Raw genomic sequence first — 17167 nt, 5'->3', positions numbered from 1 at the left:
TTTGATCAATTCTTTAGCTGTCATTTCTTCCTGGAATTCTTCTGAGGAGAATTCTTCTATTTCATCCTTTTGGCTAGTTTTCTGTCCCTCATGTGTTTAAAAGCTTGTTATGTGCTCTGCACCTGTGAGCACTACTATGTTAAAGAGGGGTCATATACTGTCCAGGGCCTGGCCCTTCAGGTGGTGTTTTTTGGAGAGTGTTATGCTCTCTGTTATTGTGACTTTGACTACTTTATCTCCCTACTGTAGTGATGTTTTGGACCCTCCACTAGGTGTGCTTTGATTTGTTCCTTGAATTTGCTGTGGGAAGGAAAACAAACAGAAAACAACAACAAACACACAAACAAAAAAACAGAAAAACAAAAAACCAGAAACACCAGCTATAAGTAAAAAACAGGGTGGAAGCTGTGCTGATGGAAGAGGCCCTATCCCATACAAAGAGAGAAATGACAGGGGCCAGGAAAAAGAGAAGAAAAACTGACCAGATAGAGAAACTATATGGCTTAATCCAGAGAGAGAAAAAGGAAAATAAGGAGGTGTCTAACATGTATGAAGAGAATAGATTAAAAAATATGTCTGATTAAACAAACCAAAACGAGTGACCAGACTAGAGGAGGGAAGAGATAAGAAAGAGAACAGGAAGGAAGAATATACATATATAATAAGAATTGTCTGAGAACTAAATCAGGCAATGCAAGAGCGCTGGTCTGTGTTGTAGACTCTAAATCTAAAGTTCTCTCTTGACCAGCAAGAGAGCAGATGCAGAATTAAAAGCAAGAGATGGCTAATGTCCAGGAAAAGACAAAAGCCCTGAATAAGAGTCCTTGCTCTGTATTTATTAAGATTAGAAGGCTTACAAACCTGATGGGCATGCACAAAGAGACAATGAATCTGTGAACATTAACTCATGGGCATGAGGGAAAGGGGGTTTTGAAGATATATGGTGTTTGGGGTTTGGGTTAATATGAAATAAAACCTGGTGCTGGGCAGATGGGCAGATGGTTGTTAAGGCAGACAGGAGGCACTGTGTCTGTTTATCTTAGCTAGCCTAGGGGATGAGACAGATAGAGCATATAACCTCAGGGTTAACAAGGCACCTTTCTTTTGTTAATCAGCTCTGATCTGGGTAGCTTCACCTGCATTGCAGCAGTCTATAGCCCTAGTTACTCATTTACCTAATTTAGTCCTTCCCTCCTGTGAAAGCAGCTTTCTGCTATAGTACAAAATTGGGGCACACTTTTGCCCTGAATACCTAATCTTGTTTACCTCATATGCCTTTGTATTGGGGGTCTTTGCTCCCCCCACTCTATTCTGGGGGACTTTGCCCCCCTCTGGTCTATCCTGGGGGTCTAATCTTGTTTACCCAAGCTTGGATGTGAGCATCCTATGACTTTGTAATTCTTTCTGCCTTGTTAACCCATTGGTGCAAGCCTAGGGAATTTCTAGGTTTATTCCCCACAGGTCTGGAGGAGGGGCTGACTGGTTTGTCACTGTCAATCCTGCTCCTGTAGACATGCACTTACCAGGCACAGAGGGGCGTGGTTTGGTGTAGGTGAGTCCCACCTCCACTGTGGGCCCACTGTCCACTGTCAGTTCCCTGAAGCCCTGTGGTGGGGAGAAAAATGGCGACCCCCCCAGTGTCTCCTCCATGGACCGGTGTCCCCAATAACTCTGTTCAAGCCATCCTCACTGTGTTGTGGGTGCAAACGAGGCAGTTTGTCACACTCTGCTGACTCCTGTGCCTTCCTGGCATTGGGCTGGGATTTAAGCCCTGATGTCTTTAAGGTTCCCACTCCATCCACCCTGGTTTCGGGTAAGTGCTGCTTTGCACTGCCCCATTTATGGCCTCTGGCTGGTGGGCACAGGCAACCTTTGCCCTTTGAATGGCTACATACCTTCTTCCCACAGCACTCCAGGGAGGGGATTGCTTTCTCCCATTGCGCACTATGCCTCTGAACTAGTTACTGAACCGGGGCTGGCTCCCTTCCCAGGTACTCAAACAGGGCAGCTGGCCCCAGTCTGGAGAAAGCCCCACAGTTAGATTGGATCTTTCTCCATCCTGGTCCATGGTTTTTCTCTTGTCCAGATACTGTATTACACTTTCCCAGCCTCTTTTTCTCTTCCCTTTGTCTCTCCACAGAAGGGGATCCCTCCCCTCCTTTCCTCTGCCTCCTGTTTTATCTCTCCCAGTTCACGGTCACGCCGGTATGGCCTGTCATGTTGTCCCCATGGGTCCCTGGAGGCGTCTCTATCACTTTGCAGCCTGGACTCTTGGAGTTCAGAGTCCTTTGGCCTCAACACTGCTGTGTTTGAGAGATGAGGGAACTTCGGATCTCCCTACTTCTCTGCCATGTTGACCCCTCCTCCCTTAATAATTTTTAAATGTCCTCTTTGTCTCAGATGATAGTCCTGGTTTTGACATTTACTTTAATATTGATACAACCACTGCCGCTTTCTTAGGCTTCATTTGTACATGGCATATATGTTTACAGTCTTTAACTTTCAGGCTATCTGTAGTCTCTAAATTTTTCCATTTACATTTCAATAGGCTTTTTATGTATGCCCTTTTTGTGTTTTGTTTTCAGTGGTTGCTTTAGTGATTATATCCTTAACTTGTTATAGTCTGTCAAAAGTTAGCTTTGTACTACATCATGTAAGGTGTAAGAACCTTGCAACAGTATAACTCCACTTACCCCCCACTCCTGTCCTTGGTATTATTGTTTAATGTATTTTATTTTTATATACATCATAAACCTCACAAGCCGGTGTTATGATTATTGCTTTAAAAAGTCATTTGTCATTTAAAGAAACTGAGTGGGAGAAAATAGCATTTTACATCCACATATTTACTATTTATAATATTCTTGCTTCCTAGAAGTTCCATCTGGTATTTGTTCCTAAAGAATTTCTTTGAGGGGCGCCTGGGTGGCGCAGTCGGTTAAGCGTCCGACTTCAGCCAGGTCACGATCTCGCGGTCCGTGAGTTTGAGCCCCGCGTCAGGCTCTGGGTTGATGGCTCGGAGCCTGGAGCCTGTTTCCGATTCTGTGTCTCCCTCTCTCTCTGCCCCTCCCCCATTCATGCTCTGTCTCTCTCTGTCCCAAAAATAAATATAAAAAAACGTTGAAAAAAAAAAAAAAAAAAAAAAAAAGAATTTCTTTGAATCATTTCTTGTAGTGCAGGTCTGCTGGTGACAGATTTTCTTAGTTTTTGTTCATCTGATACTGTTTTTATTTCACCGTCTCTCTTTTTTTGAATGATTAGTTGTTTGGTTGATTGATTGGTACTTGTTATTCTGAAATAGTGATAGCTTTACAGGAGGTTGCAAAGATGATATAGACAGAACCCAAGAACCCTTCACCTAGTTTCTCCTAATGGTTACATCTTATAAAATTTGGGATAATATCATATCAAGGAGTTTGACATGGATGCACTGTGTGTGAATAATTCTATGTAATTTTACCACTTGTATAGATTTGTGTAACCATCACCACAATCAAGATACAGAACTGTTTATTACCACAAAGATCTCCATTGTGCTACCCTGTTATAGTAGTACAGACACCGTAACCCCCAACATCCTTAACTCCTAGCAACTACCAATCTGTTTTCTATCTCTAATTTTCTCATGTAGAGAATGTTTATATAAATGGGATCATGTAGTATTTGACCTTTTGAAATTGGCATTTTTTCACTTAGTATTATTTCTTTGAGATTCATCCAAGTTATTGCATGTAGCAATGGTTTGTTTCTTTTTATTGTAGTTGTATTCCAGGGTATGGATGTACCGCTGTTTGTTTAGCCAGTCACCATTAAAAGACATCTGCGTAGTTTCCAATTTTGGGCTATTACAAATAAGTCTGCTGTGAACAATTGTTTACATGTTTTTGTGTGGCCATAAGTTCTCATTTCTCTGGGATAAGTGCCCAGGAATGCAAATGCTACATGGTATGTTAAGTGTGTGTTTAATTTTTTGTTTTGTTTAGTTTTATTTTGTTTTGTTCAGAAACTGCCAAACTTTTACAGGATGGCTATGCTATTAACTTCAGTAATATACGAGAGAGACAGTTTCTCCACGTCATCATCAGCATTTGATATTGTCACAATTGAAAAGTTTTAGCTGTTCATGGCGATTAAGGAGTGCACTTATCCTGATGAGCACAGGGATGGAAGTGTTCAGTCACTATATGTACACCTGAAACTTAATATTACACTATATGTTAACTGTTATTTAAATAAAAACTTAAAAAAATAAAAGTTTTAGCTGTTCTAATATTTTCTAATATTTGTGTAGTGATATTTCATTGTGGTTTTAGTCTATATTCGCCTAATGTCTAGTTTTGTTGAGCACATTTTCATGTGCTTATTTGCTGTATATCATCTCTGGCAAAATGTTTTTTTATGTCTTTTGGTCATTTTCTAATTAAGTTTTTTTAATGTTGAGTGTTGAGAGTTCATTATATATTCTAGATGTGAGTCCTTTTTCACATATGTGGCTTACAGATATATTTTCCTAATCTATAGCTCATCTTTTCATTCTCTTAACAGAGTTTCTCAGAAAAGAAGTTAATTTTGGTGATTTTTTTTTATTTGATGATATTTTTCTTGTGTGAATCTTGCTGATGCTCAAAGTTTTCTCCTATTTTTGTTTTACTAAAAGTTTAATAGTTTTCTATCTTACATTTAGCCCATGATCAATTTGAGTTACTTTCTGTAGAAGTTTCACTTTTGGACTATGGATATCTAATTACTCCAGCAACTTTATTTAAAATTAAATAAAAGGCTTTTGCACAGTGAAGGACAATAAAAAGGTTTTCAGTAAAAAGACAACCTACTGAATGAGAGAAGATATTTGCAAATAGTATATCCAATAAAGGGTTAATATCCAAAATATATAAAGAACTTATACAACTCAACACCCAAAATGCCCCAAACAATCTGATTTAAAAATGGGCAGAGGACTTGAATAGATATTTTTCCAAAGAAGACATACAGATGGCCAATAGACACATGCTCAACATCACTCATCATCAGGGAAATGCAAGTCAAAACCAAATAAGATATCACCCCACACCTGTCTGGATGACTAAAAAAAATGCAAGAAATAACAAGTGTTGGTGAGGATGTGGAGAAAAGGGAACCCCCATACACTGGTGGTGGGAATGTAAATTGGTACAGCCACTGTGGCAAACAATGTGGAGGTTCCTCTAGAAATTAAAAATAGAAATACTATATGACCCAGTAATTCTGTGTATTTACCCAAAGAAAAGGAAAATATCAATTTGAAAAGGTATTTGCACCCCTGTGTTTATTGGAACATTATTTACAACAGCCAAGATATGGGAGCAACCTAAGTGTTGATCAGTAGACAAATGGATAAGGATGATGTGGTATATGTATACAATGGACTATTATGCCACCATAAAAAGGATGAGATCTTACCATTTGTAACAACATGGATAGACCTAGAGATATTGTGATAAGTAAAATAAATGACACTGAGGAAGATAAATACCATATGATTTCACTAATGTGGAATCTGAGAAGCAAAACAAATGAATTAACAAAAAGCAGAATCAGGTCTATGCAGAGAATAAACTGATGGTTGCCAGAGTTGGGATGGGGTGGGGAACACAAGAGACCAGTTAGAGAATGAATAAGTCATGGGAATAAAAGACACAACAAAGGGACTATAGTCAATGATACTGTAATAGTGTTGTATAGTGACATATTTTAGCTACCCCTGTAGTGAGCATATTGCATATTGAGAGGTTGAATTACTGTGTTGTATACCTGAAACCAATGTAACATTGTGTGTCAACTATACTAAAATAAAATAATAAAAGGCTGTCCATCTTAAGAATTGCTTTCGCATCTTTGTTAAAAATTAGGTGATTGTACTTGCGTGGGGCTATTTCTGGGTTCTCTATTTTGTTTTATTTGTCTATGTGTCTCTTTACCACTACCACACAGTCTAGATTACTGTAACCATGTAATGTCTTGAAATTGGCCAGACTGATTCCTCCACTTTATTCTTTTTCAAAATTGTTTTAGCTACTCTAGTTTATTTGCCTTTTCATAAAATTTTAGAATAACTATGTCTATGTCTAAATATTGATGGGATTTTGATAGGAATTGCATTAAACCTGTATATCAATTTAAAAAATTTTTAATGTTTTTTTATTTTTGAGAGAGAGACAGAGACAAAGAGTGCGAGCAGGGGAGGGGCAGAGAGAGAGGGAGACACAGAATCTGAAGCAGGCTCCAGGCTCTGAGTTGTTAGCACAGAGCCCAATGCGGGGGTTGAACTCACGAACCTTGAGATCATGACCTAACCTGAAGTCAGACTCTCAACTGACTGAGCCACCCAGGCATCCCAGACCTGTATATCAATTTAAGTAGAATTGACATCTTTATTATAGTGGGTCTTCCAGTCCATGAATGTGGAATAGCTCTCCGTCTATTTACATCTTTTATTTATTTCATCAGCTGTTGTACTTTTCAATATATGTCTTGCACATGTTTTGTATTTTATTTTTCTAAGCAATTGTAAATGCTGTTGTGTTTTTTATTTTGGTTTCCACATGTTCATTGCTAGTATAAAGAAATATGGCTAATTTTTTAATGTTGATTTTCTATCCTGTGACCTTACTGAAATCACTAATTCTAAGAATTTTTTTTTGTTGCTCTTGATTCCTTGGGATTTCTAGGTAGATCATCATGTCCTCTCCAAATAGGGAAAGTTTTCATTCTTCCTTTGTGATCTATATACCTTATATTTCCTTGTCTTACCATGTGCTGGATAGAACTTTCAGTACTATGTTGAACAGTAGCGGTGAGAGTGGACATCCTTACCTAGCATCAGGTCTTAAAGGAAAGCTTTCAATCTTTGACCATTAAGCATAAAGTTAGCTTTAAGTTTTTTGTAGAATTAAAAAAAAACAAGTTGAGAAAGGTTCGTTATATTCCTAATGTGTTGAGAATTTTTATCATGAATGGATGTCGAATTTTGTCAGATGCTTTTTCTGTGTCTATTGAAAGGATCATGTGGGTTTTTTTCTTCGCTAGCCTGTTATTTTGGTTGATTCTATTGATTGGTTTTTGAATATTGAACCAATATAGCTAATACACTTTTGCATACATAATAATGAAGGATATTGGTCTATAGTTATCTCTTTTTTTATAACTGCCTTTATCTCTTTTTGGTATCAGGGTAATATGGGCTTAATAGAATGAGTTGGAAAATGTTCTCTTGTCTTCTATTTTCTGGAAAATATTGTGTAGAATTTTAATTACTTCTTGTGTGTTTGGTAGAGTTCTCCAGAGAACCTATCCAGGCCTGGGGATTTCTGGTGTAAAAGTTTTTGATTACAAATTCATTTTCTTATTTAGGTATAGGGCTAGTCAAATGATCTATTTCAGATTAAGAAAGTTGTGGTAGTTTGTGCTTCTTGTGGAATTCACTTCATCTAAGTTGTCTAATATATGTGTGTAGAGTTGGTGGTAGTATTCCATTATTCTTTTGATGTCTGAAGGGTCTTCTGCAATATTCTCTGTTTCACTCCCAATATCAGTAATTCATGTCTTCTCTCCTTTTACCTTTGTCAATTTTATTAAACTTATTAAAATACCAAGTTTTTATTTAATTGATTTTCTCTATTGTTTTTCTGTGTTCAATTTTCTTGATTTCTGCTTTCATCTTTATTATGCATTTCCTTCTACTTGCTTTGAATTTGTTTTGCTATTCTTTCTTAGTTTCTTCAAATGGGAACTTAGGTTATTGATTTCAGACTTTTCATCTCCTCTTTATGCTATAAAGTTCCCTCTTGACAGTGCTTAAGCTGTGTTCCTCACATTTTTATATGTGTATTTTCATTCAGTTTAAAATATTTTTTATTTCTGTTGTACTTCTTTGACTCATAGATTTATTAGAAGCATGTTATTTAGTTTCCAAGAGTTTGGAGATTTTCTTATCTTTTTGTTACTGATTTCTAGTTTGTTTCAATTGTGGACAGAGAACATACTCTATTTGCTTTTAGTTTTTTTACATTTTTTGGATTTTTTTTTATAGCCATGGCTATGCTTTGTCTTGGTATATATTCTGTGCTTAAAAAAGAACGTGTGTTCTTTTGTTATGTAGATTTTCTGTAAATGTCAATTAGATCTTGTTTGTTGATGGTGTTGAGTATCCTTGATGATTTTGTGTCTAGTTATTCTATCAGTTGTTGAGAGAGTAGTATTGAAATCTCCAATTATAATTGTGAATTTGTCTCTTTCTCCTTTCAGTTCCATCAATTTTTGCTTAAGGTATTTGCAGTCTGTTGTTCAGGGAGTACACATTTAGGATTGCTATGTCTTCCTGTCTTCCTGGTGGGTTGACACTTTTATAATTATATAATGTTCTGCTATATCCCTAATAATATTCTTTGCCCTGTAGTTTACTTTTGTGATATTAATATAGTCAATCTACTTTCTTTTTATTAATACTTAAATGACATCTTTTTTCCTTTTTATACTTCTAGCTTATGTATGTCATTATATTTGAAGCAATATAATATATAATATAATATATATATTATATATTATATATATAATAAATTATATATAATATAATTATAGACACCTTATTGTTGGGTCATTTTTTAAATCCTCTTTGCCTATCTTTTTTTCTCTCTCTTTTTAAATTTATTAAGTTTTTATTTTAATTCTAATATAGTTAGCATACATACAGTGTTATATTAGTTTCAGGCCTACAATCTAGTGATTTAAAAATTCCATACATTACTCAGTGCTCATCATGACAATGCCCCCTTAATCCCAATCACCTATTTTACCCATTCCCCCTACCCACCTACCCTCTGATAATCACCAGTTTGTTGAGTATAGTTAAGAGTCTGTTTCTTGGTTTCTCTCTCTCTCTCTCTCTCTCTCTCTCTGTTTTTCTTTGCTCATTTGGGTTGTTTTTTAAATTACACATATGAGTGAAATCATGTATATTCAGCCCTAAAGAATAAATCTTGCCATTTGCAAAGGCATGGATGGAGCTAGAGAGTATAATGTTAAGTGAAATAAGTCGGTCAGAGACAGCTAATCACTATCTTTTAATTGTTGTACTCAGGATATTTACAGTTAATGTAATTATTAATTTGTTATAGCTGTGTTTTAGACTGTGCCTTTTGACCTCTATCTTAGTCGTTCTGGACAGAAGAATCTGGAAACCAAGAAACAAACTTTATTTTTCCTCTCCATTTATTTGTGCATTAAAGGGTTATGCATGTCATAAATAGTTAACATATATCATAGCACCTAGAAACACTTCATTATTTAGGACAGAATACCAAGCATCACAGATTTTTGGTGTCACGGGATATAATTTGAATGGTGTCAGAGAAAACCATTTTGAAATAAAAATAAGAAACATTGATAATGCACCATTTTGACTGCTTTTCTTTATAAAAATACAGATTACGTGTCTTCTCTGGGGAGACTCGTGGCTTCCCGGTATGCAGATGGCCTGTTTCCACAGTTCTACAGACCTGAAGATGGCAGAGTATACAATGTAAGTCAGAGTTCCCTTGATGGATAGGCCCAGTGACATGCTTCTGGTGTCTGGGAGTGGCCTATGTGGAGAGGCTCACACTGCTTCCTATTGATGCAGTGGAGCCCAGGCCTCATCAGGGCTGGAGGCTTTCTTCTGGCCATGTGGAGAGTTATGAAAGTTATGGCTTAGGGCCTGGGAAGGGAAGCACTTGACCTGTTAGAGATGAGTGCATGAAATCATTGACCAGAAAGTGAAAACCTTCGCATATCAATAGTACTTTGTTTTGCCTTGAAAATAAAGAAGGTGTAGTATGACAGAAGTTAGCAGACAGGCAAGAGCTGCTGCTGTTACCTGACAAATGCACAGGGAACAGGGGGCTACTTTTATACCTAGTGGTTTTATAGCAAGCGGCACCTCTTACTGGAGTCCTTAATTCCGGCAATTCAACACGTGACTCGTGTAGTCTCATAACGTGTCTGCCCCTGTGCACACCCTGGTACACCACAGGGAACTCACAAAAACTCATATCCCATCATGTCACTTTACAGATATTTGTTCGTGTCACTGTACATCTATGTACCACCTGGACTGCTATATCTTTTTTTTTCTTAAAATTTTTTTTTAATGTTTATTTATTTCTGAGACAGAGAGAGACAGAGTATGAATGGGGGAGGGGCAGAGAGAGAGGGAGACACAGAATCCGAAGCAGGCTCCAGGCTCTGAGCTGTCAGCACGGAGCCCGACGCGGGGCTCGCACTCACGGACTGTGAGATCATGACCTGAGCCGAAGTCGGTCGCTCAACCGACTGAGCCACCCAGGTGCCCCCCCTCTTTTTTTTTCCTTTTAGAGAAAGCATGTGAGTGGAGGAGAGAGATAGAGGGAGAGACAGAGACAGAGAGAGAGAGAGAGAGAGAGCCAATGAGAATCCCAAGCAGGCTTCATGCTCAGTGTGGAGCTAGATACAGAGCTCCATCCCATGACCCTGGGATCAGGACCTGAGCTGAAATCAAGAGTCAGATGCTCAACCAACTGAGCCACCCAGGCACCCCTGTTATTTCTTAATATTTTTAATTTAGCAATAATATCCATAGAATCTTCAGTTTGGTGTGCTAAATATATTTTTTATCTGAACCACATGAAAATCAGTGCAGAACTATTGAAAACATCTGTCTTTGCCATCTGACCACCTCCACAGCCCCTATGACATGGTCCTACCCTGGTTTCTGTATCGTGGTAGAAACTTTAATAAGTGCTGTGAATGCTGGTGAGAGATTTAGGAATTTTGCCCTAAGGAACCATGGAAAGCAACAGGAAGTGGTGCTGGAGCTTGAGGAATAAGCTGGAGAGACACAGGAGATAGAGAAGGAAAACAGTTTGAGGCAGAGGGAACAGCGCGAGCCAAGGCATGAAAATGTGGAATTACATGGTGTGTTCAGAAAACACATTTTCCTTAACAATTTAGGTACTTAAGGGGTATTCTGAGGGTTTTTAAAGTTAAAAATAAGTACCAGATCTTTCAAAATTTGGTTCTTCACAGAATAGGGCACATTTTTTTCTTATTCCTTTTCTATGTCTCCTACCTCCCTACACCCTAAGAGGCCTTGCACAGTTGTGCCTGGTCTGTGTGAATGATCGTTTATTTGTGTCTACAAGAAATTGCCTGCAAGTCTCTGTCACCTTTCAGGCACAGCCTCTGCAGGTGTTCGTGATCCACTGATCCAGGCATGGGGCAGTGTGGCCTGGGAGACAGAGGATACAGGGTGCAGGTTGTGAGCAGGAAGATGCATCACTGGGGCACATCTCTTAGAGGAAGCCAGGCAGGTGTGCTGGCAAATCTAGAAGCATTCTCACAAATATTTTTGGCATCTTGGTGTTAGGAAAACTTTTTAGAGAGACTTATTTTTTTCCATCTGCCTTTGCTGATCTCTCTTTTCTTCTACCGAATTCCTTGAAAGTTCTTTTCTTCTACCTAATTCCTTAAAATGCCCCCTGAACATTTTCTGGTAAAGATAATTCTGTAACTATGAAGATAAAATGTAATTTAGAAACACATTTTTTTTTTAAAAAGTGTTATATGTTGGATAGATCACATCATCATCATTTCTTCTGTGAGGAATCATCCAAAGGTTTTCACTTGAAAGACTGAAGCACTTCCTTCTGGATTATGTTGGGGTTTAAAGGATCATCTACAGAATTGTTATTAGTGTCCAATTCTTGATGGCAGAGGTCATGACTCAGTGGGCCCTGTGGTTCTTGGCTGCCTGGTAGTTCAGATGATGTATTATGGTGTGTTTTTGTTCTGTTTTTTGTTCTTTGCTTTGATTTCCATGAAGTTGACAGCTAAGTCAGAACTGATCTATCAGTTTGTGGAATATTTAACACAAGCTGTGGAGAGCTACAAGCAGCGGATGGACTGGCTCACCAGCAGAAGCCGCCAGATTTTTGGTGTCATCTTGGAACAGTGCATCACCATAGTGCTGGATTTTGGCAGCATGCGGGAGGAGGAGCTTAATCTGTGCCAAGATGCTCTAATAATGGTCCTCCAGGAGCAGGTGGCTCACATAGCCAAGTTTAATATCATATGGTGAGTTCCCATAGGAAGAGGATATTTCTGGGAAACTTCATAAGTAGCTTCCATTTATTCGGAGTTAAGTAACATAACTAACATAGTTCTATGGGGAGTGAGGAGGTCTTGTCATTTCCTAGAATACGTAATTCCAGCAGAAGACCCACAGTAAAACTTTGATGTGCTTTGCATGTGGCATCTTAGTTTTCAGATGAGAAGAGATTTATAAACCTACTTTTCTTCAATGCATAGCAAGGTCAAAATAGAAGAATAGGAATTTTATTGAATATATATTTAAGGCCATAAAAATCCTTTAGGTGATTTTATCTTAAATAATGAATTCAACCTTGTCACAAGTAACACTTTTTTCAGACTGAGCTTATGACTCCCCTGTAAGTTGACCCTCTTAAATCAGAACAACAGGTGATTGGCTTTATAGAATTTCCCATATTTCAGAGTTTTCACAACCAATTATTTACGGATTTTTGGATTCGAGAGAATTTGGGCTCTAAGGCCAACTTTTCATGTGGAACATTGGCTGTACCTCTCTGATGGGAAAAATCTGGATGAAGGCCATCTACCTAACTGAGTTTTTCTTTAAAATAAAACAGTTTCAGCTAAACAGATAACATCTTTGGGGATGCTGCTTAATTGTGTTCTATCCCAGATTCCTATTTCTGTGACAGATATATTACTGAGGGAATTGAGCCTTAAGTTTGCAATGCTTTAACTTTCTTGGAAACATTCTGTAGCATATAGGACACTCAACCAGATTTCTACCCAGAGGAGCCACACAGAGGTGACACAGGCATGAGGCAGCCTTTGTCTCTGAAGGTGGGCTATCAGGGACAGCTCGGGCTGGCTCATTAATCCAAGATTCATATAATTCTTATAATTATGAATGAATGTATGATTCATATAATTTGTTCAATTATAAACACAGAGATATATAAATTCAAGGTTTGTTTATTTATTTTTTTTTAAGAGAGAGAGAGAGAGAGAGAGAGAGAGCGCGCGCAGGGGAGGAGAGAGAATCCCAGGCAGGCTCCATGCTATCAGCACAGAGCCTGATGTGGGGCTTGAACCCATGAACCGTGAGATCATGACCGGAGCCTAAATCAAGAGTCGGATGCTTAACCAACTGAGCCACTCATGTACCCCAGAGATAAATAAATTCAAACGGCTGTTCTTTCTTGGGGGGATTCTATCACTTTTTTCTAAGTCCAAACTAAATTGTTTAATCACATGTTCCCAGGATTTAAAAACTAATGCTCTGCTAAACTCAATATTATTTTTGATCCAGAAGAGGTAACTGATGTGAATTCAGAACAATGAAAACAACGTCTTAAAAGAATTAGAAATAAAATTCTAGCATAATGAAATCATTGCTGATTTGTAAATATTAATGCTGTGAGTCCTTATAAATTTACTATTAATTGAAGATAGTTGTATATAAAACTGCCTGTTTATGAAAATAACTCTTTCAATAGTTTTAATACAGCTGTTAATGTTTGCATTTTTGAGATTTTTAATGTTTATTTTTGAGAGAGAGAGAGACAGAGCGTAAGCAGGGGAGGGCAGAGAGAGAGGGAGACAGAATCTGAAGCAGGTTCCAAGCTCTGAGCTGTTAGCACAGAGCCTAACATGGGGCTCAAACCCACGAACCACAAGATCATGACCTGAGCAGAAGTCAGACACTTAACTGACTGAGCCACCCAGGTGCCCCCATTTTTGAGATTTTTTTAACCCTCCTGTACACATTGTTCTTCCTAGTCAGTACACTTATGAAAGATAATGGTGCTTTGCAAACCCATCTTAAGCAGCTTGCCTATTTTGTTGGTAACTTTCAACAAAGGCTGGGACAAGGGCTGGTAACTTTCAACAAGGGCTGGATGCTGCGTGTTCTTTCCTTCAGCTCTGGTGATGTTAAGTGTTTGTTGCTCGCAGGTGTGGGCCTGAGGGTTGATAGCTATGTTGCCCACTGCCCCATGACAGCCCCATGTGATTCCTTTCAGGGTTTCTCAGGAGCCTGTGAAATGGCAGGAAAATGCTGCTCCTGTGACAGGACAGTCCATAGCTGCTGCCATCAGTTGGGTTGAAAAACTGCCTTTTGAGCTGGCTGTGAGCCATGCTAGCCGCCTGGATGCACTGCTGGAAGCTGGGCAAGACAAAACGGTAAGTGTGCATCCCTGGTGGGCCCCAGGTCACGTAGGTGGCTTCAAGTTTATCTCTCTATACCCAGTATCCTCATACTGCCTTTCAACTGACCTTAGCCCTTACCCCTCCCAGCAGCATCCCACAGAGGCTATATCACTGGCATTGAGGAGTCCTATAAATCCTGTTCACCTCTGAATTTGGAACCAACTGAGAAATCAGTGACGGGCCCCAGGTGGGGATCAAAATAGCAACTTTGATGATGGCTGAGCTGGACCAATCACAATGAGGCTCCATAATGCTGCCCCCTGAGCCTGGCAGGGCTCCCTCTGGGTGATCAGGGCACAGGGTAGACCCTTATTTAACCAGTGCCAGCAGAGCCACATGCTGCTCACATCCACTGAGCATTGAGAAAGGACAGGGAATTAGGCATAGTTGTGCATCTTTAATATTTTAATTCTGCTCTTGCTCTCCTGACAGTTAGATAAATCAATCCATCTCTAATGGAGAAGAGAGGCTGGAAGACTCTTCATAGAACCCTGAGATCGAGGAAATAGTTTCCCCACATCTGTGTTCTGAGTCTGTCCCAGTCCCTCTTCTTCACAAATGTGTCTGTTACATGCCTTCCAAGGTGAAGTATATCCATGCAGATGAGTCATCCACTTTTGAATGTTAATGCATTTGCACATGCTTTTTGATAGGACCCTTTGGACATAAAGCCTTACCTAGAAGAAGTGCTGAAATAGTGGTAGTTTATGTTCTTTTAGCCACAAGGGTATGAGCTTTTGTGAGTGATTCTAAGGATGGGACCTGAAGGGCAGTGGCAAGTTAGTGGGCAAGGACTCTGGACAGGTGGGGTCCTTTGGACAGTCTCAGCTCCCCAGGTGGGGGTAGATCTGCTTTCCTTTGGGATACAGATACTCAATTAATTTTTGATTGGTATTAAAGCTTAATTGCTTCCTCTGCTCTGGGCACCCAGTGATTCTGTAGATTCAAGCTTTTCTCTGCTATGTTAAAGAGCCTTTTCTTTTGGGCAAGGAAGCCATGTGCTGGCACCTTGAAAGGTTAGCCCCCAGTGGTCACCAGATTGTTTTCATTGATACTGGGGATGATGGTTTGATATTGGAAATGCATTGTTTATCCTTTCGAAGCCAGAGGAACAAATGTTCCCATTAAAGAACAAAATACAAGCTACTTTGTTCTTTGGCCTTTCAAGTTTGTTTAAACATCTGTAAAGTTTCAGTTGTCTGGACACTATAATAAAGATTCAAGAAATGGAACATTTCACAGGATCTAGGATGCACACATGGGTGTTCTGTTTCTTTGTTCACCTGGCTTCCTCAGTCATAGCAGACTCTGGCGACCTGCCATGACTTGAAGATTTCCCAGTGACCTTGATTTTCTGTTTTACTTCCCCCTGGTTTGTGCTTCTCCTTTCTCGAGTTCATCCCCAGCCCAGGAAACATGGAACAATTTAGTGAGTGCCAGGGAAGTTCTGTAGAGGATTAAGAACCCAGAAAGAGGTTAACAGGCACTGATTATCAAATGCCACTTGAAAACTCTTGAGAAGAGACTGTGGAGTATGGCAAATACAAAACAGATTCAGACCACTGCATCTGTCCTCCTAGAGCTTCTACCTAGTTGTGGTCCATAGGAAATTTCTAGTAACTATAACTGCCTCATATATAAAAATGCCATTCTCTATGTTTTGTGAGGTATGTAGGGTAGGGAGAGGAATAGATTTCCCTTACTGGTTGCTTCTCTGACCTGTGCCCCTCATGCCCACCCCAGTGAGTTCCAAATTTACCCATGTAGCTGTAGTTTTCTCTGAATAGAAAATATGTAAGGCTTAAGAAACCTTTTGAACAGTAAATCCTGCTGATGATAACTTGCTTTGGGTTAGCATCTCCTATGAGTGAGTTCTGAGAAGAACCAAGAGAGTGGGGATTGTCTTGTGTTCAAAGATTAACACGGGAGTTGGGTTTTGGTATCAGGTTCCACTTGAGGAGGAAGGGCTGACTGATGCACTTGGTAAGTGTGAAGGAGGATAATCAGAGGCTACTGGCCTCCTCCAGAACTGGGCTTTGTACCCATGATTGGACCAGAAGACTGAACAGGCAGGGATGACTGAGGGTGAGCCTTTGAATCCAGAGGAGCCAGGCAGTGTGGGGTCTGTTTAATCCTAGCTCTGATGGAAGCACTTAGAGAGCACTGTTGATGAAGTACTCTTGTATCCTGTGCCAAAAGGCCTGGCTCATGGGAAGGTAGCCTGTGGGGTACTGAGGAAATGTCTGGCAGTTTAGAGGGGCTGGCATTGTCCTCAGAGCCCAGGTGTGCCATCCAGCCCAGGGTTTCTGCTCTGCAGCATCCCGTGGTCCCAGGATAGGTCTTTGGGAAGTTGGTAGCTTCCTTGGCCTTAATGAAGAGGAGTGTTGTGCCAGGAGGCCCTGGAATGCCTACTGATCCAGGATGTGAGGGGTGGTTAGAATAGAGAAGCCTGATTATCCAAAACCCTGATTCCCAGCTGCCTAAGAAAGATAACTGAGGGGGCTTTGCTTCTGCTTTCAGCAGAAGGCTACCTGCCCAAAGGGCACCTACATTTCTCTTTGTGTTCTCTCAGCCTCTCTTCCATCCAGCTGATAGGCACACATTTGTTTACTTAAAAAAAAATCCCATTCACTGGGAGGCTAAGGGGGTGAATTAGAGACGGACCCACATGATTCCATAAGGAGCCTTCAGCACTGGACAGTAAACTGAAGGGCTGGCCACACCAATCATGAGCTTGGCAGTGGGTCAGACAGGCATCAAATCTTTTCACCTTTGTCCCTAGAGATGGCAGTGCCTGGCAACGTCTTGATAGGTGTTTGTTGTACATTGAAGGAATGGGAAAGAAGTAATGTTGATAATT

General features: G+C 39.7%; 1 protein-coding gene across 7 annotated transcripts in view; it reads left to right on the top strand.

Moving 5' to 3' along the window:
• VWA3B (von Willebrand factor A domain containing 3B) overlaps positions 1-17167 on the top strand; it is a 204133-nt gene that overhangs the window by 13009 nt on the left and 173957 nt on the right. For all 7 annotated transcript variants that reach the window (XR_008417819.1, XR_008417818.1, XR_008417821.1 and 4 more), the window contains exons 3-5: positions 9462-9556; positions 11873-12123; positions 14121-14280. Coding sequence is in view for 3 of the 7 variants with exons in the window: in XM_053890614.1 (XP_053746589.1) it covers positions 9462-9556; positions 11873-12123; positions 14121-14280 (506 nt within the window). In the remaining 4 variants the exon portion in view is untranslated. The remainder of the gene's footprint in view (positions 1-9461; positions 9557-11872; positions 12124-14120; positions 14281-17167) is intronic.

Source organism: Panthera pardus, unplaced genomic scaffold (assembly GCF_024362965.1).
Source record: "Panthera pardus isolate Hobbes unplaced genomic scaffold, ASM2436296v1 HiC_scaffold_25, whole genome shotgun sequence".
NCBI classification, from domain to species: domain Eukaryota; kingdom Metazoa; phylum Chordata; class Mammalia; order Carnivora; family Felidae; genus Panthera; species Panthera pardus.
The sequence above is the reverse complement of the archived record's forward strand: the minus strand, read 5'-3'. Positions and strand labels throughout refer to the sequence as shown.